The sequence below is a fragment of the Glycine soja genome, chromosome 14 (assembly GCF_004193775.1).
Source record: "Glycine soja cultivar W05 chromosome 14, ASM419377v2, whole genome shotgun sequence".
Classification (NCBI taxonomy): Eukaryota; Viridiplantae; Streptophyta; class Magnoliopsida; order Fabales; family Fabaceae; genus Glycine; species Glycine soja.
In genome coordinates, this window is record NC_041015.1 from 6,076,825 (window position 1) to 6,102,314 (window position 25,490).

At 30.1% G+C, this 25,490-nt stretch overlaps 3 protein-coding genes across 4 annotated transcripts; 1 reads left to right on the plus strand and 2 right to left on the minus strand.

The window, feature by feature from the left end:
* Positions 1–4,031: 4,031 nt before the first annotated feature.
* On the minus strand, positions 4,032–4,751 carry LOC114383214 (50S ribosomal protein L31, chloroplastic-like). Of its 2 annotated transcripts, none has more exons than XM_028342838.1 (2): positions 4,598–4,751; positions 4,032–4,525 (listed from the first exon to the last, which is right to left on the minus strand). In XM_028342838.1, the coding sequence occupies exons 1-2, from the start codon at positions 4,670–4,672 to the stop codon at positions 4,196–4,198; spliced, it is 405 nt and encodes a 134-aa protein (XP_028198639.1). In that variant the 5' UTR covers positions 4,673–4,751; the 3' UTR covers positions 4,032–4,195. The 2 variants fall into 2 exon arrangements, with proteins under 2 accessions (XP_028198639.1, XP_028198640.1); XM_028342839.1 differs by having other exon boundaries at positions 4,032–4,522; positions 4,598–4,749.
* A 2,290-nt stretch (positions 4,752–7,041) lies between these two features.
* Positions 7,042–11,730, plus strand: LOC114384500 (glucose-1-phosphate adenylyltransferase large subunit 1-like). Its single transcript, XM_028344168.1, has 14 exons — positions 7,042–7,423; positions 8,074–8,196; positions 8,388–8,561; positions 8,702–8,794; positions 8,879–8,962; positions 9,145–9,200; positions 9,392–9,485; positions 9,594–9,779; positions 9,880–9,960; positions 10,260–10,346; positions 10,423–10,527; positions 10,671–10,777; positions 11,302–11,362; positions 11,480–11,730. Exons 1-14 carry the CDS (start codon positions 7,205–7,207, stop codon positions 11,579–11,581), a joined length of 1,572 nt encoding a protein of 523 aa, XP_028199969.1. The 5' UTR covers positions 7,042–7,204; the 3' UTR covers positions 11,582–11,730.
* A 525-nt stretch (positions 11,731–12,255) lies between these two features.
* On the minus strand, positions 12,256–17,408 carry LOC114384503 (mannan endo-1,4-beta-mannosidase 7-like). Its single transcript, XM_028344172.1, has 5 exons — positions 16,969–17,408; positions 16,466–16,660; positions 15,288–15,410; positions 13,467–13,660; positions 12,256–12,888 (listed from the first exon to the last, which is right to left on the minus strand). Exons 1-5 carry the CDS (start codon positions 17,305–17,307, stop codon positions 12,450–12,452), a joined length of 1,290 nt encoding a protein of 429 aa, XP_028199973.1. The 5' UTR covers positions 17,308–17,408; the 3' UTR covers positions 12,256–12,449.
* Positions 17,409–25,490: the final 8,082 nt, after the last annotated feature.

Here is a 25,490-nt window from a genome sequence, read left to right on the forward strand (position 1 = left end):
CTATAGTTTTATATTATTTATTGATTCATCTAACATAAGTCTAATTTTATCTCTCAAATCATTATAAAAAATATATTTGTAGTTGTTTTAAGTCAGCAAAGTCATCATCTTCTTAAAATATCTCTCGCGTATACTTATCATATAATGACTCATTAAAAGAGTAGAATTAAGTTGATTAAACAAGATATATAAATATTATAAATTCTCAAAAATTATGTTCAATTTCTACCTAAAAAAAATCATATGGTGACTCTCTAAATCTCTATCTCTCTCATAAATTAAATCATGTAATTTCACTTAATATTGAAGTATTTCGAATTGGGAAAGAACTTATGTATAAACTTGACTTCTCTGTCATGCCACGTGTTGATACTTCCGCTCGAGTTCGATTATAACCAAGCTTTTGTTTTGTCTCGAGTTAGATTATAACCAAGCTTTTGTTTTGGCTTCAACCTTGCAAATGGAGTATTGATCAGTAGCTCTCAGAACAAATTATTGTACCAAAAAATCATAAAAGGCACCTCAAAGGTCAAAGCCTGCGTAACTCCTTACCGACAAATATCAATATATTACGTGCTCCTTGTACTTTTTATTAGAAAAATATTACTGGCTAATTATTAGTTGTTTTAGTGAGAAGATTAACTTTTGACTTTTCCTTCCGTTATCAAACACTACATCTGGTCAAGAACAACGTAAACTTAACACAATCTTATAATCCCTAATTTTTTTTTATGATAGAAACCACTTTTTAAACAGCACTCCGTTCAACTGGAAAATGGTGCTCCAAAGGAAGAACTTTACTATACATATCACTATCAATTACCAAGTTACCATCCATTATCTAATGGACTTCCAACTATAAGGATATATTAATGATTTTAGTCACGATATTTGTAGAGGAATTATATATATATATATATATATATATATATATATATATATATATATATATATATATCAAATATTGTAGAAACATTTGTTATTCTTTTTCTTCTTATTATTACATTATATTAGTTTCATCTATTATATTTACTCTAATGGGATATGTTTAGTTTTAGAAAATAAAAGAAAAAAATACAAGGAATAAAATATGAAATAAATAAAGGTAATTTTGTAATCTGTGTGTAAAAATGCTTCTTGCTTTAATTTTTCCTCCAAAACTGGATGGGTTCTAAAAAAATCAGGTGAAACTCGAGATGAAAATAGGTCAGAACTTTTGACAGGAGTCCATGACATAGTATATATTAGACCCATATTAGACTAGTCTTTTCTGTAAAAAAGCTAGACCTAGACTTTTATGCAATTGCTATATCTACTTTTCCTCTTTGTTTATCCACTTCCCCTTTTAATTTGTTTTCCAAAAAATCCTCTTTACAAAAAATATACTCCCATGTTAACATACTTGCATCATTTCTTCTTAGCTGCTTGAAATTGAACTTCTGACGCGCACAACAACACTTGCCAAACATAAGAATTTGTTTTTAATTAAAAAAATCTCTGAGAAAAAAATTGCAAAGAATTTTATGCATTAACAACAATCTAATTAAACAATCGTTAAGCAACTGAAAAAAAAATAAATATAAATTTATCTTAAAAATTACAATGCCTATCTTAATTTAATTTATCAAGACTAGCTTATTAGAATGGTTGGAATGTGATTCCATTATGGTAGTTCAAGCTTTCAGAAATGATGATTTGGTGCCTTGGCAGTTAAAAAACGAATGGCTTAATTGTACAGCTTTAGTTAGGCACATGAATTTTGTTGTTGGTCACATTTTTAGGGAGGACAATGCTTGTGCAGATATGCTTGCCTCCATAGCCTCTTCTTTTGTTGGTGGGAGTCTGTCTCTAATTTTTTGGCAACTACTTATAGTTCTAACAAAATAGGTTGTTCGAACTACAGATTCAACTAGCTTTGCTTGCATGGGTTATTTGGGTTTCCTCCCCCATGGTCGTGTGTTGAACTTTCTCTCCTTGATTTTTAATGAAATCTTCTTCGTAGGCTTCGTTAATTAGTTTTGTTGAGGGTACCAATCTAGTTGGGATCACCAACTTTTCTGATTTCTAGCCCACCTTGGCTTATAATTATTATTATTATTTTTTATCAAGATGCAAGCTTTACTCTATTTGACAGGTGTTGGTGTGGCCGTGGATTATTTTTATGTTTATTTTAATACAAGTAATTTTAAACAATAAATCTCTACAGTGGAAGAATTTTCTTTAGTTGCTTTTAATGGGTGTCACCAATAATGTTTTTATCTCAAAGTAATGTGTTTATGAGTGACAAACATCTTAAAATAATTATATGTTATTTTTATTAATTTAATAATGTAAAACAATGTTGCTTTAGCTAGCAACTGTGCCGAGGAAGCATCCAGTTGGTGTGCGAGTACGACTACAAAGGGCAGTTGCTTTGGTAGCAATATTGTTTCCAATACCCAGTTGCTTTCCAAGCATGGGAAGAAAAATGCTCTAAGAGGGAATGATGCAAGTATGTTAATAGGGAAGTGCATTTTTTGTAAGGAGGACATTTTTGAAAAAACAAATTGAAATGGGAAAGTGGATAAGCAAAGAGAGGGAAAGTGGATATAACAACTACCATTTTTTTTATTGATGTGTTGCAGTGAAATAACTTGGATTGCTTGAGGCAATTTTTATGCAACATACACCAATTGTGAAGTAGATTGGCTCTTTATAGAGAATGTCTCTTACCTTTTTACTAGCATCTCTGATTACCTATATTGCCATCTTCTCTATTTATCATTGTCTATCACATTTTCCCTTTTCAATGGAGCTTGTTAGAGTCTTTATTAGTTATTACATTATATGATCTTCGCTTGGTAGGCACCAATGATGCAGATGACTCTTCCTTTACCTTCTTGTAAATAAGCTCCATCCTCCAATGGTGAGTATTTCAACATGGGATTTTCTAAGAGCGTGTGTACTTATAAGTTATAATGTTTATCCCAAAATAAACCGATTTATTCCTTGTTATCCTTATAATTCAAAAAGTATACATGACTTTAGGAGATGAATGAACATTCTGTCAGTTGTAAAATTTACTCAAATTCACACTGAATAGTTATACAAAATCAAATCATTAATTCGCAAGTAAATCATGATGGCTATAATCCTTTTTTCTTTCTTTTTTTGTTAACCGTCCTTCCCTGTGAGGCTAGCTAATCAAGAACGAGGGCATCATCCAATTCTTAATTACAAGATTAAAACACGTCTATAACACTTAGTTTTTAGTTTTTGCTCATCTTTTCGTAGTAATAAACGGAACACAGGCACAACAAAGTTTCATATATTTATGAATCAACCTCCACATGCATCTTCCTTGTTGAATAAAGTGCTTCATGATTGTTTGTATATGCAAGTAGAATTGATAAGTCTACTTAACAGATGGTCTTAAAAAAAGATAAAGGATGAAAAGAGAAACTTGGCAGGTTCATGTTAAGAAGGAATGGTTTATATGTGTGGATCAACACTAATACAGCCGCAAAGTATAGCATCTAACACTAATCCGTTAAACAATGTACAACGAAAATAATGTTTGTCCGAGAAGCATTATTTATCATAACCCATGGAAACTCAAGCATACTCTCTAATACTAACTTAAAAATCAGTTCAGCTGAAGATTATCTAATATTTTTCTGGTTTGCATCTGCCGTCCACTATATGATTTAGGCCATGAATTGTTATATTCTTCTGATAGCAAACAATATCACCTAACCATTATCCTCATCACACAAGTGACAAGTCTAATTACAGTATCATTTGGAAATTTCCTCAAAAATAAAAATTTAAGAAGCTTTCAATTACACATTTTCAAATAAAGCTCTGCTCTTTTAAAAAAAGAAAAACAAATAAATCAAGTAATTAAACACAACTAATTAAGCACAAGTGATTAGTCTTCAGGTAGTACTTCCCCATTTATATGTTATTTTACTTATCTTTCGATAGGATTCTGAACTAATAAGAATCTTTTTCTCCTAATGAACTGGAGAAAAAAATGGCAAATCTCAAAATGAACATAATCACCAAATCAATCACATTACCACATTCACGGGCTTGCTCGAAACAATATCCATAGCACAGGCTTAAAGCGTCTTACAATATTACAGAAATTGAAATTAAAAAAGGAAACCTTAATATCTTCCTATGGGAGACAATCCTGTTCGAGTAGAATAGATTATTTTTTCTTGCCTCCTTTGGAAACACCCTTGCGCCTTGAGGGGATAACAATCTCTCCCTTGAGAACAGGAATCTCCATGATCTCTTTGAGCTCCCCGAACTTCTTGCGGAACTTCTCGACCTGGTCGTCGCTGACCATAGACGCCGACCGGCTTCCGAGGTAGAAGGGGTGGTTCCCCGACCACACGTCCACCACGTATTCCTTCTGGGTCCCACCTGTCGTCAGCACCAGCTCCCCGTTGCAGTACACCTTCGATTCCTCGTAGAATTGCGGGTGTATCTCCTTCTTCTTGCACCACACACCGCACTGAACCGCTCTCCGAACCTGCTGCAATCAAACAACGTTATTAACTCCACGAATCAAACGTTGTGAATTTCAATTGTAATAAATTCTGGTTACATTTTTAGTGGGAGCTGCTGCAACTGGAAGAAAGGGTTTTCCTTGCACGAATGTGTTGGCCACACACTGCGCCATTTTCACCTATCTATCTTATTCGATTTGGGATGGAGAAGGAGAAGGCGAAGGATGAGATTCTGGAGTATATATGTGGTCGTCACCAAATGGGCCCTTCTACTATTTCTATTATATTCGGCCCAACTGGCCCTTTAACCGATAATGTGCTCATCTTGTATCAAGATATGAGTTTAAACAATTATTAATGTGAAATAAGATTTATTTATTTACTATTATTAGTATTATTATTCCACTTGTCCAGGATACAATATAAATTTTGCTTGTTATGTCGAGCTATATCTATCCAATTATATCGTCTTAAAAGTTTCACCCTTTATATACACATATTTATAGGCCTTAGGGTTTATGGATCTTATCTCATTGTTAATGCAATGTCAATCCTTCTGGTAATATTACTTTAATACAAACATAGCAAGTTTAAGGATAAAGCTTAAACATTAGGTCCATTAACAAAAAAATTTCTATTAATTTTTTTAAAAAAAGGTCACATATATTAATAAAAAGGCCACATATTTTGACAAAAAAAGTATAACTTTTTTATTCAAAGAAAAAAATTTATTTTAAAATTTACTTTAAATCCCACTTATTGTTGGACTAGTTTTAGATCTAAGAATTAGGCTTCTAATAATGTCGTTGTGAATTATGTTAGAGACCGAACAAGTGGCGAAGTACTCTTAGGTTATATAGTTTCCAAAAGGTTTTAGGTTGGGTGGGGTATAATTATTATTCAGAATTTTTAAACAATTCATGGTGCATTTAAGCTAATAAAAAAAAAGAATGATCACATAATTGCAGGTGATATTTTGAGGAATGTTAAGAGATTCAAATATTCTGACATGTTAAGAGGAATTAATAATGTGACTTTTTTTGAATTAATAAAATGTGACTTAAAGTGAATGTACATGTCTAAATCAGATTAATCTACTATGATCTGAAAATACTTAGGCATGGACCTAATGTTCAACCCAAGTAGCAAATCAGGCCCACGACCCTCGAAGTGGTTTAAAACAAGTCTACCATTCAACAATGTTATTTTATATTTTTACACTTTCATTAATTTTCCCCCCAATTTGAGATAACTCTCATTTCATATTTTCTTTTTTGGAAAGTTATTAACATGTGTAAAGCATAAAGAGAAGATTTCTTTCATTACAAAATTTCAATTTTATAAACCTGGGCTAGGACCTTGCACACCACCATCTTCCCCGGCTCCGACGCCTCCCACCTCTTCAACCTCCACTCTGCCACCACTCGCCTCACCCTCTCCCGTGCCATCTCCGCCTACTCCGGCGTCTTCCACGTGGCCTCCCCTTGCACCTTCGAGGACCCCACAACGTCCTAACCTCCTCAATCTCTGCAATGCTAGCAACGACGCTGATCATGGAGGTGGCGAGGAAGGAGAAGACGAACTCGGCGGAGTTCTGGAGGAGGATCATGACGACGTCACCCTTGCGGATTCCGAGGTTGGACAATCCAACAACGATCTTGCGGGAAATGAGGTGCGTCTCGGCGTAGGTGAAGGTTTTGGCGGCAGGTTCTCGAAGCAGTAGGCATGTAGAGGGAGGTGGTTGGAGATTGGTATATCTGGTAATATTGATTTCAAGAGATGGCTAGTTTGGGGATTACAAACTTTATTTTCATCAGTTTTTCGGGGTAGACATCTCTTTGGCATCAAGAGAAGGAACTACAATTATTATGTTGTGTTAACGTGTTATGATGAATTTTAATTTTATATATATATATATATATATATGTGGGAACTATGTGATCCAAGTTAAACTGAAAAAGACCTTTATAAGTCACAAATCAATCTTAAAAAAAGTAACAAATCATTTTATTCAAAATTTTAATGCAATTGTATTCTCATGAAATCAAAATAAGTTTTAGTTCTTTACCCATTTAATTTATGTCATCACAACTATTAAACTACTATAGGAAGATTGTTAAAACGTAGTAACTACGAATAGTAATCCTCCTTGCTATAACAAAAAAAAAAAATTCTTACCACGAGATGTAGGAAAATACATCCTAAATTCGTGAACTTAAGACCGCACAATGTATGATAATGAACGAACCAAGACAAATAAACAAAAATTCTAAATGAACCTAAGAACACGTCAAAAATGGGTGCAGCGCAAGAGTTTTGCGGACACTCATTCCAAGTAATAAGAAGAATATGTAGCATGTGCTGATTAATGTGTTCAGTAATGAAAGTAGAAAAACTTGCCAAGTTTTTCGTTGGTAATAACTATTCATTTGCCAATAGATCTCAACCCCAACATCTTCGCTAACATTGAATCGGATGCACTCTCATTGCACCATCTCACTCACCACATATCTTTATATATATGTTCACCTCATTGTTTTTTATTCAAGCCACTTGCAAATCTGAAACTTGCAATTGGTGCCCATTGATCTCAACACATTCCCATTCATAAGAGGGTGTGGGGTTTTGTGTGATCAATAAGGTTCACTTGTCTCAACTCTGTCCATCAGAGATATATAGTGAAAGAGAGAGAGAGAGAGAGAGTCATGGATGCAATTATTGCAACCCTGAATGCCAGAGCTAATCTAGTCACTAAGGGAATTGGATCTAGAAACAGAAGTTCTTCTGGGTTCTGGGGTGAGAACACAAGGGGAAGCCTTAACATCAGGTTTTGTAGTACTCCACGCAAGAGTTTAAAAGCTACAACTTTCAAGCCTGGCTTTGCACAAGCTGTTTACACACCAGACGTGAACAAAGAGCCACAGGTAATAATAACTACATGCAAAACATTTTCTGATGCGTGCATCCCTGCCTCTTTTTCTATACACTCCCGTCTTTAATTATAACACATAGATGACTTATTTACATTTATTAAAAATTTAATTTAGTTATTAACATTAAATTTATTTATAATTTCTAATATTTTTTTTAAATTTATTCTTAATTTTATTTGAGAATCTATTCATCTTCTTCGATTTTCATAAAAGAAATATAAGATAATTTTTTTTATCAAAAATCAATTAATGCATAAAAATGATGAAATGAAATCTAATAATAAGAGACATAAAATTTTGTTGACTATGTCTTATTAGGGAAAAACATATCAAATGAGTATATATATATTTTTTTTGTGTGAAAATTAAGAACTAAAAATATATATAGATTATTAGATCATATTTGAATGGTTAAAATTATACAGGTAACATTGAAAAGTTTTCACTGCCACGAATGTGCCCATATATATTCATACAGAGAAAAAAAAAACTAGGACCATTGTTGTGCGGTTATGTGTGTTTATTTTAGTCATTTTAGTGACGTGTCAGTGCCTAAGCCATTATTTTTTCATAGTGTTGCTTAGTTTTGTTGGTCCTTTTGGATGCTAAATCGTAATGCTGCATATGTATTTTGATTTCAGATATTCCAGGGACCCATTTTTCAGAGTCCAAAAGCAAACCCGGAAAATGTAGTTGCTATCATATTGGGTGGTGGTGCTGGAACTCGACTCTTTCCTCTTACTAGCACAAGAGCTAAGCAAGCGGTATGGTGTAGAAGTTTATAGTATCATTTTCTTTTGAGGTTTGAATTGATTACTATAAATGGTATGAGTGGTTTGTCTTGAATTTTGAGTAAATGCTAACTGAGGACACAGTGACTGCATTTCCTTCATGCACGATTTCTAAATGTGATGACATGCAGGGTCTGTTATTAATAATTTCATCATGTTTGCAGGTTCCAATTGCAGGGTGTTATAGACTCATAGATATTCCTATGAGCAATTGCATCAACAGTGGCATCAGAAAAGTGTACGTTTTAACACAGTTCAACTCTTTCTCCCTCAATGGCCACTTATCTCGCACTTACAATTTTGGAAATGGGGTGAACTTTGGAGGTGGTTTTGTGGAGGTAAGTTATTGATTTGTAGTATTTCAGAAAGAGTGAGATTTTACTATCTTCTATGAAATTATTTTTATATTTAAACTAGTTTGAAGAAATTTATCAGTGAGGCTATGTAACTTATCAAAGGTGGCATTTACATGAAACAGGTCTTGGCTGCTACTCTAACTAATGGAGAGGCTGGGAATAAATGGTTCCAAGGGACAGCTGATGCAGTGCGACGATTTAGTTGGGTTTTTGAGGTAGGTATTTTGAATGCTACATACATATATGCTAAATTTACCAGTCTAGTACCATGAAATAAATTTGTCCGGATTACCATGCAGGATGCCAAGAACAAGAATATTGAGCACATCTTGATCATTTCTGGTGATCATCTTTGCCGGATGGACTATATGAAGCTTGTGGAGGTACAAATAAGATAATTTCTCATCTAAGATTAATTACATCATGTATTATATGTAGTTGATGAGGACTGTGCTTGCAAAAACATATTGGGACTAATATCTAATCATGTATTATACATCGTGTATCATGTACAACTAAGATAATTTCTAAAACTAATACTAATTGAAGAGGACTGTGCTTGCAGAAACATATTGGGACAAATGCTGATATCACAGTTTCATGTGTGCCTATGGATGAAAGGTATAAATATCTATATGCTAAAGATAAAATAGTATATGCATTGAAAATATCAAGGATTTTTACATTATCAACCAATCAGAAATCGTTTACAGTGACAATGCATAGAAATTAATCTCATCTCTTTCACTAACAATAGACTTTATTTAGTTATATATTTCTGTTGAAGTTGATCATTTTTAGTTATCTATCAGCCGTGCATCAGACTACGAGCTGATGAAAATTGATAGAAAGGGAGAGATTACCCAGTTTGTAGAAAAACCAGAAGGATCAGATTTGAAGGCAATGGTATATTTGTAGTCCCTTAAACTCTCTTACATTTCACACCCCTTTATCACAATAAATATATGGATTGTCATTGAAGAGCTAATTAGTTTCCCCCTTTAATAACTGCAGCATGTTGATACCACTCTCCTAGGCTTAACAGCAGAAGAAGCACAGACATATCCTTACATTGCACCCATGGGTGTTTCTGTATTCAGAACTGAGACCCTACTGAAACTGTTAAGATGGAGCTGTCCTTCTTGCAATGACTTTGGATCTGAAATTATCCCATCTGCTTTGAGGGACCACAAAGTCCAAGTGAGAGGAATCCCAACCATGGATTTGAATGTTATTATGCTAATGAAATTAAATTCTTTTTTCTGTTCATGATGTTTTTGTTTCTATTTGTAATTTTCAGGCATATATGTTCAGGGACTACTGGAAAGATATTGGAACTATAAAGTCCTTCTTTGAAGCCAATCTGGAACTAACAAAACAGGTTTGTTTAACTATCCAGAAAATTACCTCTACATTTAATTCTTAATTTGAAAGTTTGTTTCAGCCAATTTGGTTTCTTTACTGCAACTGGTTAACCAAGAATGAAAGTTAATCATAATTAAATTAAAAAACAATGGGACTCTTTCACTGTTTAGAAGACTTGAAGTGGTATTGAGCCCAAGTTTGTGTTGTTAATCTCGATAATAACGGATTTGATAAGATTTGGAAAAATGTTATTACATTTTTCCCCATAATGAACAGTCTAGTACATTTACTGATCACATACTTCATTATTTGCAGTCTCCAAATTTTGAATTCTATGATCAAGAGTCGCCTTTCTTCACTTCCCCAAGATTCCTACCACCCACTAAAGCAATAAAGTGCAAGGTAAGACACAAAGCTTTCACTGGTTTTCTTTGTTGATTTTGTACTGCAGATGAATGCTTCAACTTGATTTTTGCAGATTGTGGATGCAATTATTTCTCATGGTTGCTTCTTGAGTGAGTGTAGAGTTCAACATTCTATTGTTGGTGTGCGATCACGTTTAGAATCTGGTTCAGAGCTTCAGGTAAGCTTGATACATTTTGTATTTTTCACTACTATGGTTAGACATATTATAGCCAGCATTTATTTCCAGCTCCTAGAGTTAACCTTTTAATGTTCTATTTTAGAACAACTGTGACAAATATACTTATAGGCTTTGCTATACAGGATACCATGATGATGGGTGCTGACTACTATCAAACTGATTCTGAAATTGCAACTCTGCTGAAGGAAGGAAAGGTTCCAATAGGTGTTGGAGAGAATACTAAAATCAGGTGCCATGATGTCTCTCAATGAAACCTTTCACATTCATGTATAAGTACATTATTTCTATATTCTAGAAGAACAAAATAGTCCAAGTTATACTCACAATTACATATCACAAGTTATAACTTCCGTTAGAAAAAAAATACAAAAATCATTAATGTATCTTCACTTAAACATTAGGAATAGTTGGTTCGTGACATGGTTTAGAGCCTCTATGATCAAATTTGATCCTAGCCTCATTCTTCTGATTAAAAAGATTAATTTTAGAACAAGAAAGTGAGCTCATGCATTGTCTGCCCAAAGGATTCTTGTGTAAAAAGTGCATGTTAATATTCTCCACGGTTGATTTAGAATTTGATCCTTGCCTCATTCTTCTAATGAAAAAGCTTAATTTAAACACATCATAATTTAGTTCATGCTTTGTCCTCCCAAGTAGTTCTTTTGTGAGCGAGCATGTTAAAATTTTGGGGATAGTAAATCACTTGGCCTTCATTTCTAACTTCTGCTGATTTCCTATTCCTCTGTTTTGAAGGAATTGTATTATCGACAAGAATGCCAGGATAGGAAGAAATGTGATTATAGCCAATACTGATGTAAGTGCTGCTAAAAAAACTTGACTGTTGAAACTGCTAAAAACAGTTTCTAGTTCATGGTATTTTACTATCCAGCAATTCATGTGTGTTGCTGATTTAAATATGATGACTTCTCAGGGTGTTCAAGAAGCAGACAGGCCTATGGAAGGATTCTATATTAGGTCAGGCATCGTAGTTGTAGCGAATAATGCAACAATTGAAGATGGAACAGTCATTTGAAGGAGTTATTGGCAGAAACTACTTTAATTAGGTTGCTGGTATATAAGTCTAATGAAGGTATAGAAAAGTGCTCCGTTGTAGACTACAAGTTACACTCAATGTAACAACTCTTAGTTTCGGAATAAATAATTTCTGTTGGTATGTTTCAATCAGAGATCCTTTATATGCTGATGATAATTATGTTTATTTTAGAAAAATCTTTAAGACAAGGTTTGTAAACTCAGTGAGGGTTGTGCACTTTGAAGGGGAGAAACCAAAAAATTATTGTGATTTCCAAGACCATTTAATCCTGGTTAATCTCCACGAGACACCTATTGAAGTTTTATTAACTCTGTCTTGAAAAATTCGACTACATATCATGTACCCTGTTTACTTCCTTCATCCAAAGCCTTCTGAGCCACTAAGTCTGTTCAGTTCCTAAGGATTCATGATGCCACCACGGCATGATCCTACAAAAGGAGAAATTGTTGGCGTGTGACCATTTTGGTCCCCATTAGTCTCCAAATGACTTATAGTTAAGTGTTATTAATTTTTTCTTGTGAATTGAAAAACTTGAATACGTGTCATGTAGATTGATAAGAACCATAGACACATGACGATCCTGAACTACCTAATAATTTGTCTGTACAAAGGTGATATGGGTCAGCTAAGCCTCATGCTATGAACATTACATGTACAAATAATGTCTAAGATTAAAGGGCATTTCATTAATAAGACAACGTAATACAAGGCTATGGACGTGGCCTATTCTGTCCTCTTGGAATACTACTATAACTCATCTTATGGAGGGTAATCACATTCGGATGATATCTCCGTTCACAAATGATGTTACAAAGTCTTCAAGACAGACTTGTCTAAGTTTCTTTCATTAATTAGCACCACCCTGCCATCGTGGGATTCTAACTTCCCTTGCTTTGTTCCACTTCTTAGAATTTTTCACTCTGGGAAATATCTTCATCCGGATTCTGTTTAGCTTTTCAGACTCTTGAGCAATCAAAGTAGCAGTTGAGCAGCTCTCATCTAATGGCACTTCATAACCATCTCGAAAAGAATCCATTCCTTCAGCTAGAAGTTGCCAAAATAAGCCGCCAACAGCTGCCCCGCTATCACTTGCTGATGAATAGATTGCAGAATAGACCAAGTTGAAAAATTGGTCCCTTAATGTTGAGTCAGTACTGATATTTTTTGTTGCTACTCCAAACTCCGCAAACAGAACTGGCTTCTGAATGTTCTGTGAATCTTGTATGTGATCATTGAGCCAACGAACCAAAAATAAGATTTGGTCTTCATTACTTGAACCTGGAAGCCTGCTCATGGAAGGAAAACCAATTCAACATTACCATGAACTATAAAACCTTGCCCCAACATAAGAAATTAATTTTTATTTCTATGCTGTAAATTTTACAATATCAATGAATGAGAATCCATTATTGGTATGACTTTTATCATAGTTACTGTAAAAATAAAAAATAAGATCTTATAATATATATTAGTTTCTAATTGAATGACACAGTAAAAACTCAACTTATTATATATATGATAGTTTCAGGTTTGATCACAATATAAAAATCTCAGTGTATACCATTTACTCAATTAAAAATAGTAACAACTAAGATGTTTTTCTTGTTTTTCTTGTTATTATCTAAATGCATGTTTTTCTTGTTTTATTATTTAAAATATGATACAAGTATGGCCTAAGAAAAATGGTGCATGAATATTGTTTCTCATAAATTAATATGATTATGAGGTTTTATAAAGAATAGAAGTATGATATAAGTATCGGGATTCTCAATCCTTATGGTAATTGTCTTACAATTCGGTCACATGGATTGTGTTCGATCCCGATACAGAAACATTAAAAAAAAAAAAAAAAAAAAATCCATACCATTGATCAGGGTATGAATGAACTGTGGCAAAATCAATGCCAGGGATTTGGTTGTTTGTAATGAAATCTGTTCCTACGTGGAAGCTCGGATTAGACTCTTGCTTGGACAGCCCATAGAAACCCTCCAGACCAGCTTCTAGCAAATGGTTTCCATCTATGGATTTCAAATAAGATGCCATCTCAGTAATCCAACCCTGACAAAAAGGGGGAAATTAAACTCAATTATCTCTTGTGATGTTTGAAAACAAAATTATATATATCCTGAACTTAAAAAGCCCATTTGGGTTTTTGAGAGATGTTAACTTTCTTTACGTTGCACTGATACATACAGCCACTCCCAAGTGAATTCATTTCTAATTTTAAACCTTACTTTCCCCTGTTATATGTTTTACATGAAATCAAGAGGGCTAAAACTAGGTTGTAAGAGTGATGTAGAAAGTATAACGTGTGTAATTAGAGAATTAAAAATACTAACTAAGCTTTTGTGCAATTAAAGTGAAAGAGCTAACCGAATAGTAATGGCTGTGGAACAAAACTTTGTTATTTTTACTCTATTTTCTATATATTAATTGCGAACCTAGCATTGACAAGAAGTCCCAAAATGGATGGAAAAAAATTAATTAATAGAGGTGAGAATGAAAAATTTAAACATAATTGAAAATGGAAAACGAAATTACGATAATGCGATATGTCTGAAAACAACCCCAGTTTCAATTTTGTAAGTTTTATATCTTCTTATTCTTATGTACCAAGGTAAATCTTAAATCACAGATGATTTTTTTTGAAAATAGTATTTTTAATCTCTCAAATTACACCTAATTATCTTGTCAAACTTTTTAATATTGTGTCAGGTAGACAACCAACATGTTGTTACATCATCAATTAATACTACTAACAACAAAGTCTAAAATTATTAAGAAAAAGTATAGAATTACAAAAAAAATTTAGGAATAAAAAATAATTAACCCTATAAAATATAAGTAAATTTTAAATCCTTTCATCACATTTAATAAATTTATCTTTAAATATACTTCTTCGGTTCTAAAATAAATGTTGTCATTAGTTGTTTTACACAGATTAAGAAAAACTAACAAATAGATAAAAAAAAATTTTAACAATTTTACAAATAGATGAAAGAGAATAATATTAATATTAAATTTAAAATGACATTTATTAAAGGTATTAGTGAAAAAAATAATAATTAATGTCACATTTAAAAAATTAAATACAACATTTATTTTGAGATAATTTTTTTTCAAATACCATATTTATATTTTGAGACGAAGCAAATACTATTTATATATTTTCAATAATCTTTTTTATTTTCGTGATATTAACTATATGTTCTTCACAGTAGAGAAAAAGTATTTTCATTTAAAACAAATCCCCATAAAACTAAAGACTTTCATCAATTAATTTAAATAGTATAGTAGGAAATAAAGCATCAAATTAAAATATATATATATGTATATATATATATATATATATATATATATATATATATATATATATATATATATATATATATATATATATAACTTATATTCAAAGTCCAAAGAAGATATTAAGATTAGTCAGTGCTAGAGAGAGGTATATGCGATTTTTTTAATTAGTTGGTTAATTTTCTTTAAAATGTTAGTTGGAGAACTTGAATACTTAACTTCTCCCTCCTCTTTTCCTTTAACTCTTCTTCAATCATTGAATCAATTTTATATCACTCAATATTATAAATTCTAATCTTAATATGACCAATGTGCAATAAAAAAAAAAAAAAGTCTAGAGAAAATATAATTAACAATGCAAGCCGAGAGTAGTAGTTACCTGAACCGTGTTTCCTGATTGATCTGAAGGGCATCTAATTTCATTCATGAGTTCCCAAGCCATTATAGTTGGATCATCTTTGTAAACGACCCCCGTGAAGTTATTACGTCTTGTGAGTACACTCTATCAAAACACAAATTAAAAACTCCAATATTAGGTCAGTTATATGTCTTTTTCCCTGGAAAATCGTTGGTACAAATGTTGTCACGAGTTGTAGCTGAGGTAGCAAAATAATGGTAAAGGACCACAAAAAGCTTGTGCTGAAATTATTTTCATATAGTATTTGATTAGTTGTACTTAAATGCACTTTACTCATCTAAGAACTGCTCGATAGCTGAATGCACATGTTGAACATTAATGCAGTGAAAATTGCAAGAGTGTATAAGTAGCAACATTCTTTTAAACAAGTCTAAACCTCTAAAATACGGTTCATTGATTCTTGGCAGTTGTCAGCTACCAAGTAGGAAATGTTTAAGCTCACGTACAGAGCAATTCAACCACAAAAGCTGGTGATGGTAAAGTTTTTATTTTTAATCACTCTTCTACCCTCGGTTGCATACTTTCAAGAAACGGAAAAAGTTTTTCCCAAGCAAAGATGTATTTTTCATCAAGGGTGAATATATTACAAGTGACTCACATTGAAAATAAATTTATTAGCGCATTTTAGGAAATTAAGAAACTGTATCTCTAGAAATCAAGAAACTATATTTCTAGAAATCGGGAAAGTATATTTCAGAAATGGAAGATTTGTATCAGATATTGTAGATATGTAATTAGTTGTAATTATGCAAATTAATTGTAATCCTGTATATATTGTTAATTTGAGTAATAGCGCAAATTCCTAACGATATCTCCCTAGTCCCTCCCTCGTTTTTCCTAGCATTTCCATAACAAGAATAACATGTCACAATATAAAAAGGTTATATATTTATTCCCACAATATTGTTATAATATTTTTTTTATCACATCATTTATTTTGTCTCGTATATACTTTCCATTTTCTTTTCCTATTTAATTTCATTCATATTTGAAAAATAAATTGTACAATATTGAAGTAAGAATGTGATTTCTCATACTAAAATGAGTAAAACCAAACTGTGACACGATAATATTGATGAAAATAAGGAAAACAAAATAACTAAACACGGTAGCTACTAATGAAATTATGAAATGTTTACCTTGACGTGGTTTTTGTAGTATTCCTTCACTAGAGGGTTAGTGAAGAAATCATCTTCAGAATCTATGGCCTGACCCTCACTTCTTGCCCAGTCCACATATTGTTTCTTTCCTCCAAAGTTATCATAGTTATTCACCAAACTCAACACAAGCTTGGTCCCATATCTTCTGGCTTCTGATATCACAAAGTCCAGCCCCTTTCATTATCAAAGTAACACAAAGCCAAAATATAATTATTACTACTGCAAAAAGTGTGAACACCAATTATATACATAGCAAGCATGCTTTTAATTAGGAGAAGAAGTAATGTTAATAATCACAAAATAAAACAATCATTACTCTAACTCAATACCAATAATAATACATTGAGATTGCAAAAATGGAGGCGATGAATTAAACTAACCACCACCATGAAGGGAGATATAAGGTTAGTCTAGTAGTAAAGGAAGAAGGAAAGAGTAGAAAGGTCACGGTTCTAATTCTTCCCTTAAAAAAAGAAACTAACCCGGAACATGTCTTCATTGTAGGATCCAGGAGAGTATTGTAGGGGCTTGTAACCACCATCACTGAAAGCCCATGTTCTGGCTATGTTAAGTCCATGGTTGGTACCCTTTTGAAACACAGATGATACTTTGTTTCTCTGAGATGGATCAGAGGCCATATACATCAGCCAATATGCATTGTAACCGTTAGCATAGTAGGGTCTCCCATTCAACATAAGCTGCACCCCTTTTACTTTCACAAATCCATCAGCAGCAGCAGCTTCTACTTGGGGTAATAACAAGATCCCTCGTTCCAGTATCATATAGAGAACTAGAAAGACCATAAAGAAACCAAGCTTCATTATTCTGCTTTCAACTCTTCACACTCCTTACCCTGTCAGAACTAGGAATGTTAGCTTCCGAATCGCAGCGCTGAAGCCAACATAGAGTCCCACACTGCCTATTAATATTACTTTTATTTTTTCTCTCTAGAGATTGTATATGTATCTTTCTTGTTATCCCGCTTAAGTGCATGTTTGATTTACACTGAAATTATTGTGATACGTAAAAATAAAAGTAAAAAAAATAATGATTTTGATCCTTTTTGAAAAAATTATTTGGCCTCAAAAATCATTTTCCATCGGGATGTTCAAAATCAAATCAAACTATTTCTTAACCATTAAATCGATTCAAAAAAACTAAAAATTACAAAGAAAAAATTGCATGCTTTTTTAGTTTGATTCAATTTTTGAATCTTGTTATAAAAAATTAAACCAAACTCAATAAACTATATATTATATTATATTAATTTTATTGTGATAATTAATAATATATTAAATAATTTATTATTTTTTATTGTATTATAATCAAGATTCATATTTTACTTTCATATGTTAAAAAATGATATAGAATAGTGTTAAATATCAAGTGCACAAATTATTATGTTATAAAAATAGTTGAAAATATTATTTTATATTAATATTAAATAGAAGTGAAAATAATAATTTCAACTCAACTATGTTAAACAGAATTTAATAAAAAATAAAATTCAAACAAAATTAATTTTGAGTTAATTTAATATAATAATTATGAAATTTTATTTGATAGGTTTTAAATTATGATAATAGATTAAAAAAATAAAAAAAATCACTTAATCGAATCGAACTCAACTGCAAAAGATGGGTTTGATTTAATTTGGATATAGTATTATATTTAAAACAAATCAAACTAAATTACATATTTATTTTATGTTTAGTTCGAATAATTTTTTGTCTAAAAATTAAACCAAAACACACTATAAATATTCTTATTTTTTCACCTTATTTTTAAATATATTTTAAGTTGTCAAATAAAATTATTATGGATGATAAAAAAATTTAAAAAGAAATATTTAACACACTTGGCGGCTAGATATTTAAGACGACTACAAAACATTTTTATAGTAATTGATTTACATGTTTTTTTACAATAAAAATGGTATAGTTATATGAACATAATCTCTCTCACTAGTGAATAATGTTAATGGAAATGTCAAACAATACACTCTGAATTACCTTGGTACAACTTATCCTACATGGTAAGATCAAATTAAAGATGGTATAATTATCTTCACATAATCTCTCTCACTAGTGAATAATGTTGATGGAAATGCCAAAACAATACACTCTAAAATTAAAGTGGTTGAGAAGCAAGAAGGAAAGGACTAAGGGTAGCTATGTCCTATTACCTATGAAATACCGACATCGATATGAACATCGGACGAACACACAGACACCGATAATGTTCAAAATATAGAACGTGGTACAGATGTCATGTCAGTATTAGACACTGACACAGACGCATGTCGAACATCGAACACCACAAGGGAGTGAAATGTCCGTACTTCATAGTCTATTACGATAGAGTGAGCCAAAAAGATGTTACTAGAATTATATATATAGAACCAGAAGCTCATGGGTCACTGTCACACTATATTGTGGGGCCGCAAAATGTATCATTTTTAAGGTAAGCAGGATCATGGAAGATAATTAAAGGTGTGGTTACTATCATAATTTTTCATGTCCATACAAAATTGTTGCCCCGTGATGTGAATTGGACTTTGGAACAAGATTTTACGGTGGGATGCAGATGGAATCATGGACCCACACCCCATTGCCCAAACGAAGCAACACTGTTAAGGAGTGAGTTTCAAGCTCTGGTGCACGTCAATTACTGATTCCAAATACAAACTTCAAGGGACACTACACTAGCACACGGCACACATCACAAGAAACCACTGTTCAAGGAAACTTTTTATTAGAGTGATCATGCATGGACATATCGAGAGTGTATATATTTCACTCACATTCTTTATTTTTTGTATTGCTTTTTTTTTTTCATGTTAAATCAGTTATTATATTTATAATATTAAACTTTTCTCTATTTTATGTCTATTTTTCTCTAAATATCCAGTATTACATATATGTCTATGCATTTTTTTAAGGGATTATTTCACTTTTAGTTTCTAATTTTTTTCAAATTCATACTTTTAATTTCTAACCTAAATTTTGATTGGTCAAAATATTTAACTTTTTTTTGTCATTTTTAGTCTCTACATTCAAATAACAAAATTAATTGATAACGTGATAATATTAATACTCTAATCACTTATCACGAAAGAGTTTAAACGAGATAATTACATGTAATTTTATAATAAATTATATTATTAATCTCTCATCAAATGATCTGAAATTATCAACTAGTTTGAACTAATGAAAAATTAGAACTAAGTTTACCAATAACATTACATTGATTGTTGGGTCAAATTATTTAATGATATGATAAGTTACTAATTTTTTAATATCATTATTGTATCATCGTTTAATGTTATTACTTTACAATATATTCTATTAGTGGTAAAAAAAAGTTCAAATACTTTAATTGTTCAAAATTTAAGTTGAAGGCTAAAAGAAAAAAAAATACAAATCAAAATGATAATACTTATTTTTTTTATTATGTAACATAAAAGTGGAAATAGTGACTTACTCTTCATTTTAATTTTTGGGGAATGTATTGCATGTGGAAGGTACTTACTTTTTTCTTACACATTTTCTATAGACAAAAATCTTATAATTATTTTAATATTAAAATTAAAATATACTCAATTTGTATATTCTCATTGTCTTCCTCTTCTCAATTAAATATTTTTAATATTATTTTTTATAGGTACATGTCACAATTCACACACTGCTTTCATAACTAGTCAAAAAAATTTCTCTCAAATATTTCAAAATTGTTCTTTTTTCCATCTTTACTGGCATACTTTATCTTTTTAAGTATTTATCGCTTTCTATTTATAATTACTATTTTTTAGATTAATTTTAATATGATTTTTAAATAATTTATCTATAATTAAAAATATAATATTCATATTGAAAGATAATTATTTATTATAAAATATTAAATATTTATTTTGTAAAATACACAAACTAAAATGTAAATTTTTACACATTGAAATGATACCTTAGAGGAAGAATAATTAAAAAAGTCGTATATATGGAAGTTTTTAGGTAGGTTAGGTAGCTTTATCCTTTTGGATTGGATGCTATTGTCAAATTGAATTTATAACTTTCGTTTGTCACTGCAGGAGTCAATTTAGTATTTATTTTTATTAAGGATAAAGTGAATCTAATAAAAGAGTTAATTAAGGACGATTTTGTAGATTGTCTTCTCCATCTATGAAACTACTCCCCTTGCTAACCTCTAATGTGGTTGTAGATACAGAAGTGCAATCCATGACCAGGCAGCACAGTGAATAAAGTGGTAGACAATAATGAAATGTCATGGAGAAATCAAAACCTCTCAAGTCTCAACAATATTTGAATACTTCTTCAGTCATAAAGTTAAATGTTTTTAAAATTCCAACTAGACTGTTTGATTTTGATCCAACCATGCGTACCATAAAGCAATCAATTATGTTTTGGTTTTAATCGTTCCTTATATTTGGAGGTTTTGGTCGGTTTCTTCTTAAATTCAATGTTTTTAATGCATTGGGTATAACAAGTTCTAGTCTCATTGTACAACATAACTAAGGTACTGCTAATCATTTTCAAAAGCAATGTTGTAAAAACACAAAGATGACAATCATCTTACCAATATCCACTTAACAGCTAGCTAGATAATACAATTTTTAACAACAAATTAAGAAAATATTATTTATAAACCTTCACTTTATAATTTAAATGTATGAATTAACTAATTCTTAATATGATGTCACGTTGTTACCGCAACAGTTGTTTCAAATAAATATTGAATTTAAAAATATTTGTCAGAATATAATTATTGAATTTGTGAGAATAGCTCCATTAATTTCCCTAAGGGGGCGTTTGCTTAATCTTAATCTTGTTGGATATCTGAAAATATTATTCTTAAGAATATTAGATAAAAATGACATTCTTGTATATTTTAAAATATATATATTTGATTAACTATTTGGAATCTTTTTCATATTTCTGGAAATATTTAAAATATATATTTGATTCACGTTATTTTTTTTCTAGAAATATATGTTATATTATTAAAATATTCTTTTGTATTAAAGAAATTATTATATTTTATATCAATAATTTACTAAATCATGAATTAATCTTATATGACGCCAACCCTCATGCATCATGCAAACATAAGTATATAAAAGTAAATTTAAACTTAAAATATAATTTGAAAAATAAAGGAAAAATTGGAAATCTCTCCCAATTGAATGTACAAATATATATGAAAAGAGAGAGAAAAAATAGTAGGTCTCAAAAATTATTACGGATAATTAATTTTCACTCGAAAAGTTAATTATTTTTTTTAAAAATAATTGATTACAATATTTTATTTTTAGTATTAGTTTTCTTCCTTATTTCTTTCAAGTCAAATACTCCTAAAAGTCTCCTTTTTTTCTTACCTTTTTTTTTTCTCAACTTGTGCCAAATAGAATGTAAGGTTAATTTTTATTTTTTTTATGGTGTAAGGTTAACTTTATCCGTGATATAATACTTATCTTCTCTTAACAAACTTTTCACATTGGGATTCACTTTTTTCACTGTGCTAAGGGTATGTTTAGATTTTAGATGGAAGTATTTTTTAATGTTTAATAGTTAAATCAGGTTAAAGATGTCATATTTAATTACTCTCTAAAATTTGAGAATACAATTTTGCTTGAAAACTCAATTTGACATAAAATATGACTTAGGATGAATTTGTAAATTTAATTACAGACTTTAATTCATAAACAACTCATTAAGTATAGAAAAAAAAACAACTTAGGATGAGTTATTCATATAAAGTATAGAAAAAATGTTGCAAATATTTTTAAAAAAACAAAAAAAAACAAACATATACAACTCATTAATATACCTGATAAATGGTTGGTACGTTGGTCTTGTTGACGTCGTTTATTTATATACGAATTCATATTGTTGACAACACATGTCCGGTCAAACAATTATAATTAAATTGTACAACTTTTTAGTTACCAGACAAAACTACACTGTCTTTTGTTTGAAACATAATTTTTTGCATAATTAAAAATTTCTTTCGTATAGATTATGTATAATTTTAAAATTATTTGATATTTCAATTATATAAATCAAAATTAACGAAACATATACTTTTCAAAATACATTACAATATGAGTTATTTCAATTAATTTTTTCTTCTTATTATTTAATTTTGATAAAATTTAACATAAATAATCAAGATAGTAAAGTTATAATTCAACTGTTAACTTCTATAAAATAAAATGAAAAATACATTTATAATGTCTTAATAACATTTCCTTTTGTTTACGTGTCTCTTTTTTCTCTTCAATTGAAAGCAAGTGAGAAAATGGATGGATAAAACTATTACACACGTACATATGTGCACGAGTAAATCAATACTAAACTTAGAGTGATTAATTAATATGAAATTATTACAATATTAAATATTTATTTTTATGATTTATATGGTCATATCTTTTGTCTTAAAAAATGTCCTCGTTTAATACGTTTTTTTACATTTTAATATATTTTTATTTAAAACTTATATATATTTTTTATAAAAACATTTTAATCATTATCTAAAAACTAATATACTTTATTTTTCATCAAATTTTATTTTTTGTATAAACATTTCTAAAAATCTCATAATTTTAGTAAAACAAACGTCATGTTTTTGGCAATCTTATAGTAAAAAATATACATCTTATTAATTATTTTAAATTATTTGTTGAGTATAATACACATTCTTGTAAGTTATATATTAAAAAATATATATTTGTCCTCATATAATGTAGATTTAGTTATGTGATTTAAATATGGATATTCTTTAATTTAAAATTTATAGGTTGTGCAAATTTTTATTATTACTAACATTAAGTAAACTTATTTTACAAATATTTAAATCGCATCCCGATAAATTGAGACAAATTTAATGTAAGAAATGCCCCTCTATAAATGTGTGACAAAACATGTGATTCAAACATTGGTTATATAGTTTACTATATCATTTTTTTTATTAGGAAGTATATAGAATTTTTTATTTAGGATTCAACTAATCTTACTTCCAACAAGTTGACTCATTTTAAAAGTAAAGTGATACTTCTAATTAGGATTTAAAACTCAAATCAAGAATCAAATTCTAATTTTTTTTGTTAAAGAATTCAAGTATTAACCATTTATACTAACAACTTATGAGTGTTGGTCGATCTATGATTAGAGAGTAAGGCTATATATGTTTAGATTAAAGTTAGGAAAATACTTTTGTAAATGGCGAAATATAAATGCAGTGACTAAAAAACTTTTTATTATAGCTATAATTGTGGTTAATGTGATCGTGTAATTTAAAACTATGGTTAGATGTTAAAAAGATTATCTTAGAGCATCTTTGATGGTGTTCATATAGGAACATCATTATCGCAAGCTAGAGAAGCACTCCCATCAGAGGAAGCAATGTGCTTGCGAGGGAAGTCCCAATGCAGGTGCATACAACGATTGCTTCCTGAAGTAACATTGCTATGCATAATAAATTAAATTAAAAAAAGGAAAAACCTTTTTTTGTCGCAGATAGTATTTTTTTGGTGCAGAAAAGCAAAACCTCTAAAATAGAGTGCAATATAACGGATATATTTCTAGCCATTAAAATTTGTGTTGTTAGGCAACGGATATATTTTTTTCAATATAAATAGAGTGAAATGTAAAAAAATAAAATTAGACTAACAAAATCTCTAAAGTTTGCCTCATTTCATTCTCAACTTTTACTTTGATTTGTTTTCATGGATCGAAATAAAAAATCCCGCAATATGAATCTGTCATTTAAGTTCACCCCAAATTCTCAAGGTTTTTACAAATCTAAATTTACAAAATTTTTCAAATTTATCAAACTCACGAAATAATCTAAATCAAAATATGACAAATTTTCAATATCCTATACTTCTATTTCATCCATATCAATTTAGTATTTATCAATCACCACCAATTAATCCTTCCATGGATGAAGAATTTTCAATGGGTACTAACAATGAACAATATATTGTGTGAAGTTAGTTGCTTTCATTATTTTAAATAAAATATAGTTTAATTATATTTATATTTATATTTATATTTGATTTTTAAATTTTAAATTTTTTAACATCCGCCAAATATATTTAACATAATATAATGCACTAAAAATTCTTCATTATAAAATCATTTTCATTAAATAAAAAACAAACAAAAGTTTGGATAGTTGAATATGAATAACGTATTAAATATGCATAATTTGAGGATTCTTATAATTAATATCTGTTACTAAAATGTTCTCATTTTTAATATTTCCTTAATTAAAAGTTATTACTTTTTACTAGCTGGATGCAAGTTAAACGTGACGTTATTTTTATATTATCTGTATTTTTGGTGTTTAATATTACAGCATAAAACAAAAATTAGCTAGGCCTTTAATTAATTAACTTTCATAACAATAAATTAAGAACATCTTTAATGAAATTCACCAAATCTATTATTATATATATTCTGGAGATCACTATGGAAGTTAGGTTCCCCTTAAAAACTGCTCCCATTTTAAAAATAATTATTGTTTAATGTCTCTTTCTAATTAATTAATATATATATAAAAGTAAGATTTATTGTAGAACCCACCAAAATAACTCAAAAATTCAAAATGAGATTTAACACTAAAACAAAAGAAAAATTATTATCCTATATGAAATCATAAGTCAAAAAAACAATCCAAAATTTCAAAATTAATTTTACCACTAAAATCCTTTAATATAATACTGAACGTTCATATATAGGCTGGCCGCTGTAATTAACTCACTGTTTCACATATTCACAATCAATTGCAGTACTCTTAAAATGTGATTGTAATTTGATTTATATATATATATATATATATATATATATATATATATATATATATATATATATATATATATTTCAATCGAGGTTCTAGAATTTTTGATTGGTAGGTAAATCTCACTCACTAGTAATTCTTTGGTCTCCCCTCACTCCTATCATATTAATATGTGTGCAAGTGCAACTAC

Excerpts from the sequence above, each read along its gene's own strand:
- LOC114383214 (XM_028342838.1), bottom strand. The coding sequence starts at position 4,672 with ATGGCGCAGTGTGTGGCCAACACATTCGTGCAAGGAAAACCCTTTCTT. Across the intron at positions 4,526-4,597 it reads CAGCAGCTCCCACTAAAAAT|CAGGTTCGGAGAGCGGTTCA; the intron begins GTAACCAGAATT and ends GTTTGATTGCAG.
- LOC114384503 (XM_028344172.1), bottom strand. The coding sequence starts at position 17,307 with ATGAAGCTTGGTTTCTTTATGGTCTTTCTAGTTCTCTATATGATACTG. Across the intron at positions 15,411-16,465 it reads ACTACAAAAACCACGTCAAG|AGTGTACTCACAAGACGTAA; the intron begins GTAAACATTTCA and ends GTGTTTTGATAG. Across the intron at positions 12,889-13,466 it reads CATTCATACCCTGATCAATG|GCTTCCAGGTTCAAGTAATG; the intron begins GTATGGATTTTT and ends TTCCATGAGCAG.
- LOC114384500 (XM_028344168.1), top strand. The coding sequence starts at position 7,205 with ATGGATGCAATTATTGCAACCCTGAATGCCAGAGCTAATCTAGTCACT. Across the intron at positions 8,795-8,878 it reads GATTTAGTTGGGTTTTTGAG|GATGCCAAGAACAAGAATAT; the intron begins GTAGGTATTTTG and ends ATTACCATGCAG. Across the intron at positions 10,778-11,301 it reads GGAGAGAATACTAAAATCAG|GAATTGTATTATCGACAAGA; the intron begins GTGCCATGATGT and ends TCTGTTTTGAAG.